Source organism: Prinia subflava, chromosome 19, assembly GCF_021018805.1.
Source record: "Prinia subflava isolate CZ2003 ecotype Zambia chromosome 19, Cam_Psub_1.2, whole genome shotgun sequence".
NCBI lineage: Eukaryota > Metazoa > Chordata > Aves > Passeriformes > Cisticolidae > Prinia > Prinia subflava.
Window position 1 is genome coordinate 3,241,813 of NC_086265.1, and position 20,726 is coordinate 3,262,538.

General features: G+C 47.4%; 2 protein-coding genes across 7 annotated transcripts; one reads left to right on the forward strand and one right to left on the reverse strand.

Moving 5' to 3' along the window:
- The first annotated feature begins 8 nt into the window (after positions 1 to 8).
- Positions 9 to 16,101, forward strand: TCTN1 (tectonic family member 1). Of its 3 annotated transcripts, none has more exons than XM_063416189.1 (15): positions 9 to 219; positions 1,846 to 1,966; positions 3,888 to 4,018; positions 4,368 to 4,534; positions 4,958 to 5,045; positions 5,883 to 5,992; positions 8,516 to 8,536; positions 8,933 to 9,058; positions 9,629 to 9,754; positions 10,080 to 10,162; positions 10,521 to 10,661; positions 10,947 to 11,103; positions 11,776 to 11,901; positions 12,234 to 12,378; positions 15,664 to 16,101. In XM_063416189.1, the coding sequence occupies exons 1-14, from the start codon at positions 63 to 65 to the stop codon at positions 12,375 to 12,377; spliced, it is 1,698 nt and encodes a 565-aa protein (XP_063272259.1). In that variant the 5' UTR covers positions 9 to 62; the 3' UTR covers position 12,378; positions 15,664 to 16,101. The 3 variants fall into 3 exon arrangements, with proteins under 3 accessions (XP_063272259.1, XP_063272261.1, XP_063272258.1); XM_063416191.1 differs by lacking the exon at positions 15,664 to 16,101 and adding an exon at positions 13,943 to 14,221; XM_063416188.1 differs by lacking the exon at positions 15,664 to 16,101 and adding an exon at positions 13,135 to 13,638.
- Positions 13,586 to 19,693, reverse strand: HVCN1 (hydrogen voltage gated channel 1). Of its 4 annotated transcripts, none has more exons than XM_063416193.1 (6): positions 19,670 to 19,693; positions 17,152 to 17,378; positions 16,591 to 16,695; positions 16,108 to 16,339; positions 14,232 to 14,344; positions 13,586 to 13,936 (listed from the first exon to the last, which is right to left on the reverse strand). In XM_063416193.1, exons 2-6 carry the CDS (start codon positions 17,341 to 17,343, stop codon positions 13,871 to 13,873), a joined length of 708 nt encoding a protein of 235 aa, XP_063272263.1. In that variant the 5' UTR covers positions 17,344 to 17,378; positions 19,670 to 19,693; the 3' UTR covers positions 13,586 to 13,870. The 4 variants fall into 4 exon arrangements, with proteins under 4 accessions (XP_063272263.1, XP_063272264.1, XP_063272266.1 ...); XM_063416194.1 differs by lacking the exon at positions 19,670 to 19,693 and adding an exon at positions 18,807 to 18,920; XM_063416196.1 differs by lacking the exon at positions 19,670 to 19,693 and adding an exon at positions 18,751 to 18,878.
- Between the last annotated feature and the right edge of the window lie 1,033 nt (positions 19,694 to 20,726).

Sequence of the window (20,726 nt, forward strand, 5' to 3'; positions counted from 1 at the left end):
CGAGAGATGCCCCGTGGTGCCCACCGCGCCCTAGCAACGCGCCGTTGCTAAGGGCGGCCGCCATGGCGGCGGCACCGGGGCCCGGGGCTTTCTTCGTCCTCATCCTCCTCCTCCTTCCACCGCCGCCGCTCCGGGCAGAAGAGCTGTCCACGGAGCCCCCAGACACTCGTGATGCCGCACACGCGCGGGTCCGCAGCGCGCCGGCCCCGGTGACGGACGGTGGGTGCCCTCCGGGCGCTCCGCGGCTGAGGGGAGCCCCGCTGGCGGCCTCCCTCGGGCATTCGGCCTTTGACCTCCCCTTCCTATTGCGGTCGCCAGGGATTGGCACAACCGCCCGGCTTCTCCCGGGGATCTCTGGGGTTCGCTGCAGCCGAGGCTGGGGGCAGACTCAGCGAGCCCCTGAGCAGCCTGCAGGGCCCGGGCACGCTGATCGCGACACGGACATCACATTGCGGGCATCCACAGCCCTGAGGGCCGCTGCGGGTGAGGGCAGGGTGTGCTGCCCACCCGGCACTGCCCTGAGCACTGTTCTGGCACCGGAGCCCGGAGCGGCCCTGGGTGTCCCCGGAGAGCTCCAGGCACAGCCCGAGCTCTGCCCCAGCGCTGTGGATACATTGTCATGAAAACAGAGCTCACAACGTGTGGTTACTGTGTTCTCTCAGGTTACTGTGTTCTCAGAAGGTGTTTCCCACCGTGTAATCTGGTTACACTTTTATATCCCGGTGGTGTTGCCCTCAGCTGAGCTTTCCGTGGGTTACGAACAAAACCCACCCCCGTGCTGCTTCCTTAGAGAAAAGAGACCAAAATCCCTCATCTCACAGACATAACCTTGCAATCTAATCATCCGTGTTTAAACTTCTTTTGTTTACAGGGTGAGCTAAAGATCCAGGGCTAAGCTCAGCCAACAGAACGGTCAGAACTTCAGAGATTCCAGGAAATACCTGGATACTGTTCAGGTGGTCAGAGAACACCCAGGGGGCCACAGGGAAACAGGCAGCAAAGTGAAATAAAAGAATTATGAAAATATTCTTTGACTGTCTTTCCTATAAAACACTGGCCCTATTTTTCCTCATTCTGTGCTATTCTTAAGTCTAGATTAATTATGGAAGAGCAACTCTCAAAAACAGTTCAGTAGAGTAACATCTGTTCTTTCAATTTATAAACCTGAAGACCTCAGAGAGTTTGAAGAATTTGCCAAGTGTATTTTATTAATTAGTAGCAATTACTCTTTCTATGATTACAATATTTCACAGTATCTAAAAACACAGAGAAAAAACAGTTTCAAAGAAGTCAACTATGGTTTTGTTGGCACATCAGGCAAATATATTCCTGGACCCTGAGACATCCTTAATGCTTGTAAAACATCTCCCTGCTCTTTCAAAATGTTTTATTTTCCTTCCCAATAAGCTGTAACAAGCATATAAACACACCTTGTTGGTATATCTTTATTTTTTTCCTCTGCAGGGAGGGCTGAGTAGATTTCCACACCTCTAAAATCCCTATTGAATGGGGTTTTGTTTCTGATGGAGCAGATTTTAGTATGTCTTGATTTTAATTGGGGTTTTGCTTCTCAGGGAGCAGATTTTAGTATGTCTTGATTTTTATTTGGGTTTTGTTTCTGAGGGAACAGATTTTAGTATGTCTTGATTTTTATTGGGATTTTGTTTCTGAGGGAGCAGATTTTAGTGTGTCTTGATTTTGTCCATGCGTTCCAAATAGATTTGCTCAGCAGCAGCAAAATTGCTTTTAAAAACGACTCCAAGAAAAGCTGAATTTGGAGAATTCAGGTGAGAAGTGGGAGTGTTTGGGACATGCTGTGAGGTGTCATTTTCCTCTCTGCTGCAGTGGCCACGCTGTGCGTCTGCGACCTGCTGGTGGCACAGTGCGATGTCAACTGCTGCTGTGACCCCGACTGCAGCGCCGAGGACTTCAGCCTCTTCACCTCCTGCTCAATCCCCGTGGTCAGGTGAGTGCAGAAATAACCAGAAAGTGCAAAAATCGCTGTTTGTTTGCTGCCTGCCTTTGTCAGAGCGCTGTCTTCTCCCCAGACCAATTCCAACCCCTCCCTGCTGCCATCCTGGCTCCCCTTTTCACCAGTTCTGCACTCTGGGCCCAACCAGGCAGAGCAGCAAATCCACCTCCCACCCAGTTCTCTCCCAGTCATTCCCTCTTTCCTCCTGTTTCATTTGCTCCTTTCTGTGGGCATTTAGGTGCTGATGCTTTTTTCAAGGGAAGAATGATGCATCTTTACACTTTCATCAATGCAGTGTCTAGAAGATAAGAAAACTGATACCACAGGACCAATCTGGCCACTTCTGTAGATGACCAGTTTTTATCCATAACCTCTTTTATTACATTTATGATATCAGCTACACACTTTATCAATCCAGAGCTTGTTGAAATAATGTGAGCATTTTTCTGACCCTAATTTTACAAGTCACCATCCCAACCTGCTCTCCCACTGCCACTTCACAAACACTAAAATGTAACATTATACCAATAAAGTAAAGCCAAGAGTTGTTTCTTTGCTCTTTAGCTGATCTGAAAACACCTTCACCCAATTCCATCTTCTCAAAGAGGAGTTAAGAAAGCTCACTTCAAAATCATGTGCAAAAAATCTCTTGCTGACTTCTCAGAACAATAAGTGCAGCTTTTCAACCCACCTTCTGTATAAATTATGCCAATCTGAGCACTGGGGTTTATTCTTGGTGCTTTGAAATTTGAATTAGCAGTCATGCCAGACTGTGGTTTCTTATTGTTCTGGCACACAAAGACTCCTGCTCCCCATTTAGAGATATTTATATAGATCAGAAAGGTCTAATCAACGCCCTCCTGAGTGACACTTTAATTGCCTCGGGTGACTGTGCTGCCTTTGTCAACTAGAAATGCCTCAAATGGAGCTGTGTTTCTTTGCCCAAATTCTTTTGTGTAAAACGTTTATTTTGCATGAAAAGCCAGGGGATTTTCAGTGTCTGCAGGTGTTGTGGGTCTCATTATTTACATCAGAGTTTACCCACATTTGCATATTTGTGTTATTTCGGCTGATCCCACAGCAGAGGCCGTGAGGGCTCTGAAGCAGCAGCAGCAGGGTTTGATTTATGATGAGATCCTATTAACAAATGACTCACCTCATGGAAGAGCTCAACTCCAGGCTTCAAAATTTCTAAAAGTTCATTTCATTTCTCCAGGGGCTGTCCTTAGCTGCTCCATCCTGCTAAAGAGCAATTCCACAGGGTTTTTTTGCAGCATGTGGGACACAGCTCTGAACTGGCACATTCTCCTGCAGTTCTGGGCTGTTGGTGAGCCTTAAACACTTTTCCAAGACAGGCTGGCTTATTTCACCTCTTGTTCCTCACTCTGCTGTTTATTTCAGTGCATCTCAAGAAAGAATTTTTCCCATCCCCTGCTCAAAATTACCATTATTCCACTATCCAAAAAGCTGACCTGCTTTCCTGCTCTGACATCCCACTTGGGTTGTAGAAATGGAAGTGCTGTGGTGCAGCCCTGCATTTTTGGGGCCTCAATCATCTGATTCTCACCCAATTTGGCATTTTCTCTCTCATATTGTCACTGGTTTTCCTCTCTCCCAGTCTGTTTCTTACCTTACTTTATATTGCTGCTCACAGTTTGCTCTGCTGAATAAAACATGTGGGAGAATTCTCTATTATTTATTATTAAGCACAGAGTATAAAACAATAGGAACCTTCTAAGGATGCGTGATTATTCTACAAATTGTGTTAAATTCAGTAATTTCATGTTTGTTTGGTTTTTTTTAATTTTTCTGGTTCTGCCTGGCAGAACCAGAAAAATAAATAGATGAAAAGAAATTTAAAATCTGGTCAACACTAATTTCTAGTGGATCATTCATTTATTTTGTTTCTCTGCAGGGGTGACAGCCAGCTGTGTAGTCAGAAAGCTGCTGTGTATTCTCTTGATGTTGAAGCAAACCCACCAGAAAGGATATTTAAATTAATTGACCAAGTCAACCCCAGTATTTTCTGCATTCATGCTACAAACTGTAAGTAGAGTTGTAGACAATATTAAGCATTGTGGTGTTATTTTTTTTGTAAGGTCTTTATGTACCAGAAAAAGACTAAATTTAAAACTTTTTATTTTATTAAACCTCTCAGGAAGCTGGTAATTCTGTCTGTTCCCAGTCCTTATATTGTGATTCTTTCACTTATGAAAACATGGAATTAAACATCTGGTACTCTTGGTCTTCTCTGTTGGAAAAAACAAAATAGTTTGGCTGAGTATTTTGTAAATAATTTAGCACCCTAAATAAATCATGCTTAAATTTGTCTCATTACTAAATATTATTTCTGTATCTTTCCCCCTTAAATTCTCTCCTTTAAATATTTTGACAGACAAAGAAGCCCTGTACCTCAAATCCCCTGAAATCCCAACTGCAGAAAATTTTGATCAGTTGCTTGACAAATTTGGAGGTGCCACTTTCAGTGCTGAGCCTGACAGCTGGGATTTGGATACAGATGCTCAAAATCCTCCTGAGGCAAATGAAACTTCCAGATATGAGGTAAATTATCTCTGATTCAATAGGAGGAAAATTATATTTGATGCAATTTCTTTTAGATTATTCCAGAAAGAATAAATCAGTATTGTTTGCATCTGCTTTTAAATAATGCAGTTCTGCTGAAAGAAGCAAAATTTATATTGGTCTTTAAATATAGAAATGTAACAAGAAGAAATGTAATGTTTTGGGTTTAGTTACTTAAAAAGTGAAGTAGATTTTTAAGATTTTTGAAAAATAAGTCACTTTTTTTGCTATTTTCAACATAAAGCTGTAGCAGTGGCTGAAGAATTGCTGCACAAAGCAGTATTGAGAGATCCTGTGGAAATAAATACAGCCTTTATTCATATTTGTTGTTAATAAAAGTGCTCTGAAACTTTCTTTGGGCTGAAACACACCCGAGTGCCTGACTGTGGTTTTTATTTTCAGTATGGGGCTCCTGTGCAGACAGAGGATGCATTTCTAAGGCTGCCAAGTCCTGTTGTCTCTTCCTGGTGCTCTGATGCAAATCCTGCAGGTTGGAAAATGCACTTGAATCCCAATTTTTTTTTTGCTTTTTAGTTTTCTGCCCTGGCTTGAGATTAGTCAGTCAGAAAGCTGGCACACTCCTCATGGAGAATTCAGCTAAAGCTTCATAAGAAAATGATTTTTAAATCATTCTGTTTCTCTGTTTTGTTTGGTTTTTTGAGACACAGAATGGAAATGGTGCTGCATCTCTGTTAAACACTGAAAGTGAGATATGTAAATCCTTGAGCATTTCATTCAAGGGTTGTTTATCCAACAATAAAACTTCCTGTTTGGCATAAATGGTTTAATTAAACAGTACAAGGGTGACACTGAGGGAGGAGGGGTTTGCACTGAGCCAGCCCTGCCTGGGCATCCTTTGGCTGCTTCCCTTTGCCCAGGGGTTCCTCTCACAAGTCAGACCTGCAGGCTGAGCTCTGCATTTTAACCTTTCACACAATTCCCTGAAAATCTGCAGAGGTGGAAAAAAAACCCCACAACCTAACCCACACCTACATTTTCCAAACCCCACTGTCCTCATTAAATGTGGTCTCATAATAGTCATGGTGATAATTATAGGACTGAAGTATCTGGTGAAAGAAAAAAAATCTTACTGAGAGATTCAAAACTTAATTTTCTTGAAGCTTTTTCTAATTGTTAACAAGCAATTATTTTGAGAATATAAAAAAGTTTCATTCTTCAAATCTCACATAAAACATTACCTGCAATAGAGATGACATTTACTTTCAATTTTGCTTGTACTTAAGGTTCTTGTACTGTTTTTCATTTATGCTTTTCATAATTGCTCTTTCATTTCCTCCTGTAATACTTGGTGACTTTTTTTTTCCAGGGTTTTTAGTCAACCAAGCCACAAAATGCATTAGATCAGTAAGTGTGGAAAAATGTGACAGCATTCAAGCACTTAGCATGTTGTTTTATATCAACTCCAGCATTTTGGCAGTAAGTATGATTTGAAACAGTCATATAGCTGAAATATTCATATTTGATATCTTTTTGCAGCTGCAGAATGAAGTAACCTCTGTTTGCTGAGGGATATGGTGTTTTATTTGGATTTTTAAATTGTGGGTTGGGAAGAAAAGTCTCCCTGTACAGCAGACTTCTATACAGAAAGCCTTTGGGAATGTTTTGACTTCAAGCTTTGGTAGCAGAAGCATTTGCTGTTCTCTGCTTAGCCAAATATAAATAATATAATCAAAGATAAAGTAAAAAATAATAGTTTGGAAGAGCCAAGGTCGTGTCAGTGAGCTAGTGCAGTTTCACATTTCTGTGCATGTTCAGGCTTTTCCAAGAAGCCCATTTACCAGAACACATAATTCTAAAAAAATCTGAGTTTTAAAGAGTTGGTAAAGCTTTGAAAGAGGAACCTGTCAGGTTTAATCCTCTGCATCTGCCCCTTTCCTCCAAGCCTCCGTTTTTGATAGTGGGGGCTGGCACAGCCTTCTTCAAGCTCCCAAAGAACAGGACTGAGAGCAAATTTCTTTGGATCCAGCCTGCTAAAATCCAGTCTGGGGTTATTTTTCAAAGCTTTTTCATCCCTTTCTGACCTGGGGAATGATGTCTTCTGTATAAATAAATCTCCTGGAAAGATATTCATGAAGACAAACAAATCAATCATTCATGAAAAAATGAAACTGAAATACATCATCCCTTAACCTGATGGCTCCTTCCAGAAGCTGAAAGATGCATGTAAAGAAACAGCAACCTCTTCATCATTAAAATGATTTTAATTTATGTAATAATTTAAATTAATTTAATTAACAATGAGTAACTGCTTAAAGACCCCTCCAGGCTGCTCACAGGTTCCAAAGCTCCCAAAGGCAAGGAAAACCCACTAAGGTGGGCTTACAGGTGGGATCATTCTCCTGCTCCTTCAGGATCTCACTGAAATCAGCCAGGGATTGCTCCCAAATGTTGGCTTTTGATCCTCCTGCTGTGGAAGAAATGGAGAAAACACTGCCTCAGAAGGGCTTTGAGTGTCTCCATGTCCTCCCAAAATTAATTCTTGTGGGCTGCAGGACCAGAAAAGAACAAGAGTGGCTCAGGCCAGGCTCCAGCAGCTGAGTGGGTTTGACTGTAAAGATGAATTCCCTGTCCTGCCTGGAAAAGTCCACAACCCCCTGTCCCTGTGCTGCTTGCAAGGCCATGGCTGAGCTCGGGAGAGGCCACAGCTCTGCCCAGAGCGCTCTGGATGTCAGCAAGGATCGGTGCAGGACCTCCACAAGGCTGAGAAGCTGCTGGAGATGCTCTGCGGGAAGGTTCCCTTCCCAAGGGGAGCTGGAGGTGGGGTGTGACAGCAGGAAAGTGATGGCGCTGGGGACAGCGTGGTCACAGGGCAGAGCAGGAGCCCTCCCAGCGCCAGCAGGTGGAGCTGCCGCCAAAAGAAACGGCAAACCAGTAACCGAGGGAGCCTTGCTGGGAGCACTGGGACATCCCCAGGAGCCCGCCTTCCCCGCCAGGATGGGCAGCTGGAGTGAGAGCAACATTTTGGGAATTGCTGTAGATAATCTCTGCTCTCTGGCCTGGCCCGCAGATCCAGGGAGTGTTGGGGATTCCTGGGGGAAGCTGAGGCAGCAGTGTGGCTGCAGAGCTGTCTGCCAGTGACCCGCAGAGACATCATCCATCACCCCAGTCCTGCAAAAACAGAGCTTTAGGAGCGCTGCTCACTCCTATCCCAGTCAGAAATAGCACTGTTCCCTGAAGGATGAGTCTGATCTTTACAGGGACTTTTATTCACGCAGCTCGTTGTGATGGCTGAGCTGTACCTTGGGTGATGAATGTGTGACAAACTGTACCTGCATCACCTTCAGCTCTGCAGCTCCCAGGAACGTGTTCCCTGCTGGGACAGCAGATGAGTCACTGCCCTCAGTATCCCATCATAATTCTGCAGAATTGCTTCATGATCAGAGTCCAACCCTTGGTCCCTTCCCAAAGACGTGACTCAAACATTCATTGGAAAGTCAGAAAAGCAAAACCTTTGACAGGATGGTGCTCCATGGGAGTATTGTACAGCCCTGATTGATGACCTTGGTCTGATATTTCTGCCTTCCCATGAAATATTTTTGGTGGAAATTTTCCAGTGGGGTGGAACTATCCATGTGCTATATAACAAGAGAGATACTTACTCCTCTTTTATTGGTTTAGAGACCACAAAACTCTGGAATTCTTACCATCAGAACAGGACAACAGAAGCTCTTCATTTCTTTGGGAAGCACAGCCTGGCAGGTTTCCTAAACTGGTGATGTCTGGATAATTCCAAGAATCAGCAGAAGGAGTGGATTGGTTTATGGCTGTTCTTTTCACACTTCCTGGATACTCTGGTTTATATCCAATTAACTCCATAACACAAAAGTTATTGTTGAGAAAGGGTTAAATAGACAAAGCCTTACCTGCTTTACTTTGCTGCTACGTGCAATAGGTCAGACCTTTTCTACTGCTTTAATTTGTCTTTTTTTTCTCCCTCAGGTGCCCAAGTCAAGTCAGATGGTAAGTATCCTTCTAAATTAGTTGGAAGAGCTGTGGGCAAAATTCTTATGAAGTTATAGTCAGTGGGGATTTTTCACTGATTGATCAAATCTTTACATTAAAAAATTACATCATTTGCTATCAGTAATGATACTTAGTAACCCCAACATAAAATACTGCCTGCAAACATTCAAGCCTGATACATTCCTCTCATATAAAACTCCCTCTTTTCAAGAAAATCTCTTTATTTATTTAGACTCAAACCCTCTGGTTGAGCTTCAGCAGTACTTGTAGCACAGCAGTTGCTCAGAGAATTACTGAGTGCTGTTGCTGTGAAAAGGTCACACACATAATAACACAGAAAGAGCTCAAATTATTATACCCAGTGTTCAGAGCTGACACGAGTCTGTTTTTCAGGTGAATATTACTGTGCAGTCCATAGCTGTGCAGTCTGTGAATGGAATGAGGACTTTACTGAGCAGCAGTGATGTCCTGAGGCTCCCCATGGCTGTGGGTGACCTGTGCATCAATGCAGTTCTTGGGGTAGGTCTGGCAGCCTTTTCCTCCTCAGAGCTGGTGGAAAACATCAATTTCTGATGTTTTCCTTCTGATTCCAAACTGCAAAGCTGTCAGGAAGGCCTGGCAGTCTCCATATATTGTGACATCTCCAAAGTAAATGTCACAGGAGAAGCCCTGATTTTGGATAAAAGGGAGTGTTTTGCAACAAAATAATAACTCTGTGCAATGTAACAGGGAGCCAGGCTGAAACCCTGGTGTTACCTCTGTGTAGGCTGCAAAACAAACAATGACATGAGTTTGGAATTTACTTTATGCTTGGGAGAAGATGATTTCAGGTGCACTAATGACAGAGAGAGGAGTAGATACTGCACATCATCTTTTAATTTTAAAGTAGATTAAACTTCTGTCTGTGCTTAGGTTTATCAAGAAGTCAGTTGTGAAGAGGCTCCAGCCTCTAGAGGACATAATCCATCCCCACCCTGGAGCTGAGTTTCTTAAGCAAAGAAATAAAGAAAATACTCACGTGGTTTAATTTTTTTTCTAGTTTCTCTTATGTATTTGTTCAAATTAATATCTAAAACGTTTAATTTTCAGGTGAATTATCACCTTACCCACACAGACACAGGAGAAATAATAGAAGCAGCTGCTGCTTTTGTCTTGGGGGCAATTAGCAAAGAAACACTTTCAATAGAGCAGAGCTTCGAAATCAGCTTCACTCAGGTAACTGTGGAGATGTCATGGGTGACTTGGTGAAAGACATTTAATTACAAAACTTATTCAGCTTGATTCAGAACAATTGTTAGCAGCAGGGTAAAATAGAACTTGCCCTGGATACCCAGCATTTTAGAGCTGGGCAATAAAGGCCTCCAAAATCTGTCACATTTACGAGTCCCAGCTTGTGACTATAACAGAGAAAGCAAAGCCTTACTTACAGCCTTGCCCTCCTCATTTAAGGCAGGTCATAATCCTAAAATAACTGAAATATTTCTGTGTTTTCCAACCCCTTCAGTGCAGGATAAGAACTAATACTCTGTTTGCATTGCAGGAAAACACACAGCCAGTTCCCCTCAGTGGCAACCCTGGTTATGTTGTTGGGCTGCCTGTCAGAGCAGGATTCCAGCCTCAAGGATATCCTTTCCCTGCTGCATTTCTGTTTGCTGCACTTGCTCTGGTCCATCCTCACCAACCCTTTCTAGCACAGACATCTATGAAATACATCTGCTCTCTACCAAAAATAAAAAATGTGCTTTTCTGGCTGTGTTTTAGGAGGGAATGACTCAGTCCTGACTGCAATCTCTGGGGTTGTGTAGTGAGGTACATTTAGCCCTTCATTGCACACCCTGGTGCTTTTTCACACTGTGAGAGGAGTCTTGAGCCATTATAGCATTTGCAGCCATATTTTAAGGATGTGATTAAATATTCTTTTTTTTTTTTTTTTTTGTCCCAATATCCATCAAACATTTAATTTGCCTTAACTGTGGGTTACATCTGGCATCATTCAGAGCAGTAACAAACACAGCCAACTCACCATTCTGCACAGCACATCCACCCAGGACTGCCTGGCAGCACAGGGAGCCAGAGCCCCAGTATTATTTGGTTATAACATAATATCAGGCTGTAAGTTACGGTAAGAAGTATTTTTTTTTTTAATTTAATGCTTTTAACCCTCTGACAACCCTTTCCCTCAGGCTCTGTTCAGGTCCTGGGCCATTTATACAGCTGGAGGAGTATTGAGAATGGAGTATTTAATTATAAAAAATGTCATTTAATTAACAATGGTCTTTCTCTTGGAAAGATTGTGTACATTAGCAACTGTAGCCTGGAGGCTTGAACAGAGCAGAGAGCAAGGAGAAATTATGACTGTGCCAAACCAATGGATTTTGCTGTAACTCATCTTTTTTAAATTTGTTAGAATTACAGCAGCTATGAAATGCCAGCCTCTGGCTCAGACCCTCCTGGATGTGCTGAAGGGCCAAAGCTTTCCTGAGTACGTGGCCTCGTTTGGGAATTCTCAGGCCCAGGATGTGCTCGACTGGGTGCCCATAACGCAGCTCCACATCTCAGAACAGGTGAGAGTTAAACCCCTCCCTCCCCTCCACCCTCACCAGATCTGTGCCTGAGCTGCAGCCTCAGCCCAGCTTCACAGCCTGAAAATGCAGGGACCAACTGGAGGAGAAAATGGGGCTGGGAATGCAGAAATAAGCTGGAAGAAACTCATGGAATATTCACAGAGCAGGGTTTCACTCTTGCTGTAGAAGTTGAATTTAATCAAGCTGGTATCCAGGCACCTCAGCTGTGGATCAGAGCAACATGTTGAGTACAAAATGAGTTGTTTAAACACAGGTTAGGATGTTGCTCTTCTAAGGATGAAGCACCAGAGGTGACAGAGTGAAGAAACAGAATCAGAGTTTCCCCTCTTACCCCAGGGTAAGAAAGAGAAGCACAACATGAGGTTGTGGATGATTTCTTGCATGCTTCTGCTGCTAAAGAGTGAATGGTTTCTGTAACCAGAAGTGTGACAGTTGAAGAAGAAATGCATAAAAATATTTAAGATTGTAGCCTTCAAAATTCTGTCCTGGCAGGATTTTGTCCTGCCCAGCAACATTGCAGGGTGCAGCTGCTCTGGTAACCCCCTCAATGAACTTTCTGGGGACATCCTACCTTTTAATAACAGGAATAATTAATTAGTGTGATGGTTTCTGCATAAGGCAGCCAATGAGATGATTTCTCACACTTTGCAGAGCTCATGCCAAATCCCAGTTTCACTGGGAATAGAAGTGAAGTGGACTAAATACGGATCCCTGGTCAATCCCCAAGCCAGGATAGTGAATGTCACAGCCACAATCACCAGCACCACACTGAAGCAGGTACGTAATTAAATTACAGGATTTAAGATAAAACAAGTGGCTTGTTTTCCTTGGGTATCAGCTGTGTGACAGTGACCCAGATAATCTCTTTATCTGAAGGCAGCACTTCACATTAGAATGTATTTACACCCAGCAGTTCTCTTCCAGCTCAAACACAACTGTGGGCTCCTTGCCAAAACACACTTCAATAAAAATCTATATATCATTTATGGAAAGAAGCATGGAATTATATGAAAAAAAAGAAAGCTTTTAAACAAATACAACCCAGACCAAATGAAACAATTGTACAAATAAAAAACTGAAGCTAAGTCCTGTTTGTATTTTCATTGCAGCTTCCCTCAGGAAGGGAAAGGGTTATTCCTATAACAAGTTCTGTGGTTTTCACTGACATTTCTTCACCTGCAGAGCCAAGCTACAAAGCTTGGCCCACCATTGACATCAAGTTACCCTTTGACTTTTTCTATCCCTTTGTCTAAGGTAAGTAAAAAAAAAAAAAAAGGAAGCCGTATTTCTGCTTTATCTTATTTTTAGTCCATTGTTTATCTTGTGACTGTGATGGGCCATCACTTTCTTCTAAGTTGAAGGTACTGGGCTAAAATTGGCCAAGAGAGGAAGGATGAGTGAGACCTTGTGAGGGTTCTCAGAAGGTTTAGGGTGAAAAAACCCACATGAAGTGGAAAATACCCAATTTTAACTCTGCAGAGAGCACAAAGGTTGCAGCTTGAACTTGCTGGTGGCTCTGGCCCAGCCTGCCCAGCAGAGGCAGGAGGGGAAGGGAAGAGCACAGGGACACACAGGGAAAGCAGATTCATTATCCCATAACAGCAAAGCTAAATTGCTAATTAAACTCATCATGTGCTATTCGATAAGGCCTCTGCTTTATCTCCTTGCACAGATGAATAAGCCACATATTTCTGGCTATTTTTCCCACACCACTAATTAATTACCTTTTTTTAAAAATGTGAACAGTTGAGTTGTGCTTTCAGTGACCCCTCCAGCTGAGGGAGGCTGAAATCCCCTGGAAACACCTGCTGCAGTCACCATCTCTCAGAATTCCCTTCTTAACTTCTTAAACCTCCCTCTTCAGCTCTCAAACAGCCTCTCCACAGGGACACTCTAGTACCTGCAAAAATTCAAAAGCCTGGCCCTTTAAAATTTGCTTTTTCATGGCTTTTCTGGAGTCTGACTGTTCCCAGCAGTGCACTCACCTACATCTGTTCTTACATATTCCAGTTCTTTTAATACGTGGATTTATGAGCTGTGGAAACAAAGAACTTTGCAGCCCCATGGGCTGTGAAGGAACAGTGAAAAGGGAAGAAGAGATGAGGGAATGCAGTATCAGAACTGGGATCTGCTGCTGGAACAAGGCATTGTTTGACGTAAGATGGCACATGTTAGCCTCTATTTTGGGGCTGATTTCTTTGTCAGGGAAAGGAGTGGTGTGTTGGTGTTTCTGAAATGAATGTTATATAAATAACAAAGTGGCACAAGCAGCAACAGAAATGAGGAAACTACCAACAGTATGAAAAGAATGGTTGGCAAAGAGATGTATTGATGATGAACAGGCAGGTGGTGGAGAAGAAATTACCTTTTCAGCCTGGGTTCTTATCTTTGTTGCAAACAAAGAATGTTATCACAGAAAAAATTGAAATTATTTAAAATAAGAGGTACTTTTCTGGATGTATAGCATGTAAAGATGTGTCTTTATTAAATTATTTTGAAGTTTTGACTGTACAACTGTACAAGAAAGGAAAAAAGTTTACTGTTTACAGGGACTGTGTATGATTAATTTTTCAGCAGAACTATTTTTGCTATCTCAAGGTCTGATCAAAGTGGGGTCAAATAGAAAATGTTTATAGAAAACACAATACAAGAGGAAGCAAAGAGACAGAAAAACCTTTCAGGTCAAGCTGGCAGATTCCAACCCTGCAGTTTCCAAGCAGAACTCCCACCATGGAAAACTGGCCTCCTATTTTTGCTGGCTGAGGAGTCCATGCTGTTTCAATATGTTATTCAGCCTCTCGATTTCTTGCTCCTGTAGGAGACAAAATTCAAGTCATTAACAGCCTGCAAGCAGCTTCCCAGCTCCCCACAGATCTTCCCACTGCTCTCCTGTATCTCCTGCTGCAGGAAAACAGCACAACGTGGCCAAAAGAAGTAGGACAGAGGTAGGGACATCATTCCTCTGAGGAGGAGCAGCCCAGGGAGGGCCCTGCTGCCTCAGCCCAGCTCACCCCACACTTCCCGATGAGGAAACCAAGCCAGCAGTGCCAACCTTGCACAAGGATCCCCATTAGCACGTAAACCCCAATTAAAAGTGTGTTTTTTACCTTCTCCAGACAGCTGTGTTCCAGCTGTTCCACCCTTGTGGCAAGTTTCAGGTTTGCTTGCTTTAGCTTGGACACTTGCTGCTCCGAGCGGGTCTTCACCGATAGAATGATTCCTGTGGAACAATTCACAGTGGGTTTGCTTTACATTGTAAAACAGCCACGAGCAGGAGTTCTGTACTCGAGGCTGAACGTGTTCCTCTCCAGCTCAGCTCCAACCACCCTTCCCAAGAGCTTTTCTTAATGAGGAAGGGTTTGAAATCAGCCACCGGAGAGATTCAGGTACCAATGCTCTGCTGGGGAGGGGCAGCCTGGCCTCGGAGCTGAATTAATCACTCTGACTGTCACTCAAGCTCTGAATCTGCTCCCTGGGCAGAGCCCTGGGCTGCAGCTGGGGCAGCTTTGCTGTGTTTGAGCAGTTTGAGGTGTGACAGCAGAGCAAGGCCTGGGCCACAGGGCTCCTCCACCCCCTGGGCCCATGGCCTGGCCTGGCAGAACAGGACCTGGCACATCCCAAAGAGCAGGACCTGGCACATCCTCAGGTCCACAGGGCTTTGGTTTCACCTTGCAGTGAGAGCAGGCAGTGTCTCCTCATGGCAGAGGTGTCACTTCTCTGTAAGCACCATTAGGTGATTCCAAGTCAACTCAGCCCCCACACACTGAAGGCATTTTCTTCCCACAAAAATAAAACAAAGCATGATGAGAGAGTGAAGAACATCCCGTTCTCCCTCCTGACACAGCTCCTCTGGATCATTCCAGAGCCCCAGGCACGGTTTGGGCTCTGGGGTTCAGCTCTCCAAGCATTGAAAACATTGACAGGAACTGTCTGGGCATTTGAGTGGGGCAGATTCCCTTTGTCCCTTTCTGCTGCAAGCAGGTGGACACTGCATAAAACCTGGAGCACCCAAGGGTGAGGGGATTCACTTGTAATTGCATCCAGGTTTTCTGCTGTCAAGTGGGGCTCCCGTGGTTCCCACAGCCGCACGCAAATCGAGTTTCTCTCTGACTTTCACTGTGAGCTAAGGAAAGCCACAAGCTGCTCTCACATCTCTCTTCTTTGTGGCTGCAGCTGCTGACCAGGCACCTTCTCCCCACTGAGATGGGCTGAGGGCAATGGGCACAGCCACAGCAATCCCCTCCTCTGATCCCAGCTGTGTCAAATATGGAACACCCACCAAAAATGAGAACACAGGCACAGGGCAGATCTTGGCTGAGGTTTCCTGCAGGAATTTGAGATCATCTCATTGCTAGATTTTTTGGAATCCCAAAATTCCTTCCTCAAGAAGGATGAAAATGTTTGCAGCTACGCTTATTTCAGATATGTCTGAATTGACATCTGTTTGCACCAACTTACAGTTACAAGAGTGAAATCACTAAAGCCTGATTTGGGGACATTTTCTATTTCTCTTTTCATGGCAAACCCTTTGAATTCAAGCAAGAAAGATGTAGAGTAAGATCAGGACAATCCCTGCAGCATCCCTGGAGGGGACAATGGAGTCACAGCAGAACAGAGCATTAAAACCAACTCTGCAAGTTCAGGAAGACAGGGGCTCCCCTGCCAAAAGCATCCTACAATGGAAATTCAGAACTGGAGCCATCCCTCTCCAGGAGAAGGGCACAGGAACAGATTATGGGGTTTTTTTAGGGGTAATGTGCCTGGCTGCCATGCACCTGAGGCATCACACCAACACAGGCAGCAGATTGTCGCTGCTCCAAAGAAATTGCAGCCTGATTAAAGCCACATTCCAGCCAGGAAAACCACACAGGCAGAACTCTGAGCTCGCTGGGAGAGCAAGACCCCTGGGGCTGGGTTTGAGAAAGGAACAAAGCCCAGGTAATTCCGGGAAGTTTGGCAGATCCAGCCCGGCCCTGCACCCACCGTTGATGATCCGGGCCACCCTCCAGAGCCGCAGGAGGATCAGGAGCCCCACGGCCTCAAACTCGTGCTCCAAGAAGATGAGGACGATGTCGAGGATGAAGGACACGATGACGACGATCCCATCCAGCACCTCAAACTTGTGGTAGAAGAACTCCCGGCGGTACACAAAGACTTTAAACCCCACCTCAACCAGGAAGATGGTTAAAATGGACAGGGAGAGGTAGTGGAAAACCTGGGAGAAGAGCACAAGTTTAAGGCAGGAAGCCCCACAGGGTGCACACAGGCAGGGCAGGCTGAAAGCCTCTGCTGCTGGAGGACACCTCTGGTTTGGCTGTACAAGGAGAAGGGCTGAGGATTTTTCTTCCACAACCACCAGCTCAGCAAGGCTGGGAGTCCAGGTCCTGCCTTGCCCAGCCTATTCAGGGGGCTTTGAGCCACCAAAGGGAGGAATGCTGTTCATGCTGACGTTTCCCCACATTTTACCTTTGGGGTTATATTATATCTGTCCGGATGGATGATTTTCAAATCCATAAGCAATTCCCCAAGAACCAACAAGGCATCCAGGATCACCAAGCAGACAACACCGATCTGTGGGAAGAGAAGAACCAACATGATTCCCATCCCAGCACAGACAAAGGAGCCAGAGGGGCCAGTGCAGCCCTTCAGCTAAACACACCCTGAGGCCCACAGCCCTGATTTGGCTGGCTGTTTTTCATGGAGCTTTCTATTGCTCCCACTCCTGCTGCCCCAAATTGGGTTATTTCACATGGTGGGCTCCCCAGCAGACCCTGCTTGGCGTGGGGGGCTCGGGGAGCTGGAGGGAAGCACGTGCCAGAGCTGTGGTGATTGTGCACTGGGGCTTGTCTCCTCTCAGGAGACATCTGCACCTGCAGCAGAGTTGCTCTGTTCTGACAGGACAGCTCAGCTCAGAATCAGCTGCTGATTGCACCGTGAGGGCTCCCAACCTCAGTGCTCTCCCTGAGCTCCATCGCACAGTGGCTCTGCTGCCACAGGTGCCCTTGGCCTGGGTTTGTTGTGCCTCACCTGAAACCTGTGAGAGCTGAAGAGCTTTTTCATCATGTACTGGAAGGAGATGTGTCTCCTGGGGGGCTCCAGCTTGATCTCTGCATCTGGCTGCTTCTCCCCGGCCTCCTCCTCCTCCCATTTCCGATAGTCGTTGCTCCATTGCACGGGGTCATCGCCCACCACCGTGAAGTGCTTCAGGTACCTGGACATGGCTCTGGGTCAAGCTGGCATCACCCTGCCAACGTCTGAGGGACAAGAGCGGAGTGTCACCTCCCCATTTGGGCTGACCAAGGCTGCCAAATCTTCCTTTTTTCACCCAGTGAGGGTGACAAGAGTGTGACATTCTGACACAGCTGGCTGGGCCCTGCTGACGGGAAATTGCTTCATGGTGATACCGCTGGTTTTGCATCACCTCCCCCGGCACCACGCGGAGCCCCTGCTGCCTTCCCAGTTCTGTTTGCACCCCACCGTGCTGCTCTACAACAAGGAACTTCATCACAAGGTGTTTCCAAACCTCTCCAAACAAAGCATTGATTACAGGAACAAAAAGCTCCAGCCCTTATCTGGCACCTCGTGGTGGAGGTGGGAGCAGCTGCCCTTGTGTTTCTCACTCAGGGAAGCTGCTGGTCAAGCTGACCCCAGCATCCTCCCCCTCTGGCCACACTGCCAGGATGAGGAACAGCCATAATTTCCCTCCATTAACACCAATGACACTCTGTTGTCTCAGCCTTCGCAGGCAAATTAAGCAGGCGATGCCCACATTCCAAGCCGGCAGGTGGGTGACATCGTCCTCCCCATCGCCTCCTGTCCAGAGCTGACCTCACCCTGGGCCATCCCGGTTCCAGCCCACCCCTGTGGGTACCAGCGAGGAGCAGGACCATCAAACCAAACTCCTGACTAAGGCCACGCTACAGCAGTGAAAACCGTATGTGTGAAACTCCGAGTTCGCTGGAAGAGCAAGACGCGGGGGTCTCCAGACGGGCTGCAAGAGAGGCTCTCGAGTTATCACAACCCCGCCAGCCTCCCTTCCTCTTTGGGCAGCCCTGCGAGGCTGTCTGGCCCACAAACCCTCCGAGATCCGCTCCTGCCGCCAGCACGGCTCCAGCCCGCTCTGCGGGCACAGGTCCTTGCCCGGGGAGCCCAGAGCCGCCCGGGGAGCTCAGCTGCCCAAGCTGGGTGCCCGCCGGGGCCACCACAGGTCCGCCCGTGCCCCCGGGCTGCTCGCCCTCTCCTCCACTCCCCGGTGGGCTCCGCTCCGAGCTCCGGCACCTCGCCCCTGCCGGGAGGAGGGAGCAGGTCCCACGGTGCTGTCACAGAGGCAGCACCTTCGTTCTCCGCCACCTGGCGCCGAGCGGAGCCCGCGGGGAGCGGCCCCGGGCATCGAGCCCCGTGCGGGACGGGACCCCCGCCCCTCGGGGCTGCCGCGGGGCCTGGAGCTGCCGGCGGATGGAGCGTCCAGGACCCCGGCGCTCCCCGACCTCCCCCGTCCCCAGCACTGACCGGAGCGGCCACGGCGACGCCCAGAGCAGGACGGGGCCCCGGTGGGACCCCGAGGGGAAGGACGTGGCAGCCCCGGGAGGGTCCCGCGGTAACCCCCTCGCCCCGGCCCGCACCCACCGGGCCGAGCCCCGGGACCCTCCCGGCCGCCCCTCGCTCCCCCCGGTCCCCGGTACCGTGCGCGTCCCGGCTGCGCCCGCTGCCTCCCGCCGCCGCGGGGCCTCCCCCGGCCCGGCTCCGCCTCCCCCCGGCCAGGGGCGGCCCCGCCGCGCCCGAGGAACCGCAGCGGGTCCCCGAGCCAGGCCCCCTCCCATCCCCGACAGCCCCGCTCCGACATTTCCCATTTCCGCTGCCTTTTTCCCCTCAAGCTGCCCGCGGTTCGTCTCTCCGCGGGAGCTGCCGGAACAGCACAGGCCGGATGGAGTTTGAACTTTTTTTTTTTTCATTGTTTTTCAACTTTTTCCCCATCACCCGAAACAACGAGGAAAATCCAGGAGAGCAGTGAGCTTAAACTGCGACTCTGCCGAGCCCAGAGAGAGCTGCTGAGCACGGACTCAGATTAGTGCCATGAAGGCGGTGGAGGTCCTGGGATCAACGTGGGCTGTAAAATGCAGGAATCGGGCCTGGTTTCACCGGCCTCCATTTATAGGCTTGTGTTTTGTCAGAGGGTTCTTAATGTTTAGGGTTCCCCTCCATCTCTCAAACACAAGCTAGTCTGGGAAACCCCAAGAAAAACTCAGCTGTGGAAAGCACCTGGGACCCATTTCTGTGGCACCTCTGCTGGAGCAAACTGGAACTATTTCCAGCTTTCTCCAAGGAATAAACATCTCTGCAGTTTTGCACTTCTAAAGCCAAAAGATGTTTCTTTTTTTCAAAGGGTTTCCTCCTAGAGAGTACTTAAAGCTTCTCCTCCAACCTAAATATTTTCTAGCATCTCATCCCCAAGGCACACACCCCTATCCTCCTTCCCAGGGCAATGAGCACAGGGGACACCCTCCTGGAGCTGCAGCTCCCCCATCCCTCAGCCATCACCCCAAACCTGCGCCTTGCAGAGCTCTGCAGAGGACAACGAGGTCCCTTCCCTGTGCCCCGGTGGGACAGGATCCACCACCTCCAGCCCGGGGAGCGTGAGGGATGACCCAGCCCCGGGGAATGCGGCCAGGCAGAGCACACAGCCCGGGACAGGCACCCGAAACTGCGTTTGGGGACACAAAACAACAGCCAGGGAGGACAAAGGTGTGGCAGGAGGGGTGACCTGTCCATTCCAGAGCAGGCACATCCCAACCGGCGCCACCTGTGCTGGCACCCACAACAGCAATAACAGGTGTTGGATAAGGGAGAAAAGTTATAGAGCCATAAAGGAAACCACAAGTGTGATTCAAAGGGTGAAAGTGTGAGCGCCTTACCAGGTAATCTGTGACATCTGATCTAGCAAGCTCAGCAGAGGTAATTAGAGGTTTTTGATTAATCAGCTGTAGAGGGAAGGGGAAAATGTCTTCAGAGTAGGAAAATGGCTCTTTGATTCAGAGAAATACATTGAAAAAATAAAGTCAGTGGCTGCAGACTGCCCAGAAAAAGAACATGAGGGGGGATTCAGTGGGACACCAGGACAGAGCTGGGTGTTCCACTGACAAAGTTGTTCCTCAGCAGATGCAGCAGGGACAGGGCAGGACCCGGCGCCTCCTCTGAGTGCCGAACACCCCACAGTGTTTTCCCCAGGGCAGTGCAGGGCCCAGGCCGGGCCTGTGGAGGTCGAGCCGAGTGCCCGGAGCTGCCACCCGTCCCCACCGAGCCACCCGTGTGAGGCAGCACCCCGAGCGTCCTGCCCCGAGAGCCAGCAGCCATAAAACGGACACAGGTTCCCCATTTCACCAGAAATTCAGTTCTCTGATTAAAAACCAGAGGAAATGGGTCTGGTCTCAGCTCCAAGGCTCTCAGAGCAGCACTTGCACTCAAGGGCAGCTGCTCAGGGCACAGAACAATGAACAGCAGACGAGCTGAGCCCAGCCTGTCCTCCCACGCCCGTGCGGTGCTGCCCAGCCCCGGGCAGAGCTGTGGCAAACACCAGCTCAGGACCAGCAGCCCTGGGCTGGGAG

Excerpts from the sequence above, each read along its gene's own strand:
- TCTN1 (XM_063416189.1), top strand. The coding sequence starts at position 63 with ATGGCGGCGGCACCGGGGCCCGGGGCTTTCTTCGTCCTCATCCTCCTC. Across the intron at positions 220-1,845 it reads GCCGGCCCCGGTGACGGACG|TGGCCACGCTGTGCGTCTGC; the intron begins GTGGGTGCCCTC and ends TCTCTGCTGCAG. Across the intron at positions 5,993-8,515 it reads TCAACTCCAGCATTTTGGCA|GTGCCCAAGTCAAGTCAGAT; the intron begins GTAAGTATGATT and ends TTTCTCCCTCAG.
- HVCN1 (XM_063416193.1), bottom strand. The coding sequence starts at position 17,343 with ATGTCCAGGTACCTGAAGCACTTCACGGTGGTGGGCGATGACCCCGTG. Across the intron at positions 16,340-16,590 it reads GATATAATATAACCCCAAAG|GTTTTCCACTACCTCTCCCT; the intron begins GTAAAATGTGGG and ends CTCTTCTCCCAG. Across the intron at positions 14,345-16,107 it reads GGTGGCCCGGATCATCAACG|GAATCATTCTATCGGTGAAG; the intron begins GTGGGTGCAGGG and ends ATTGTTCCACAG.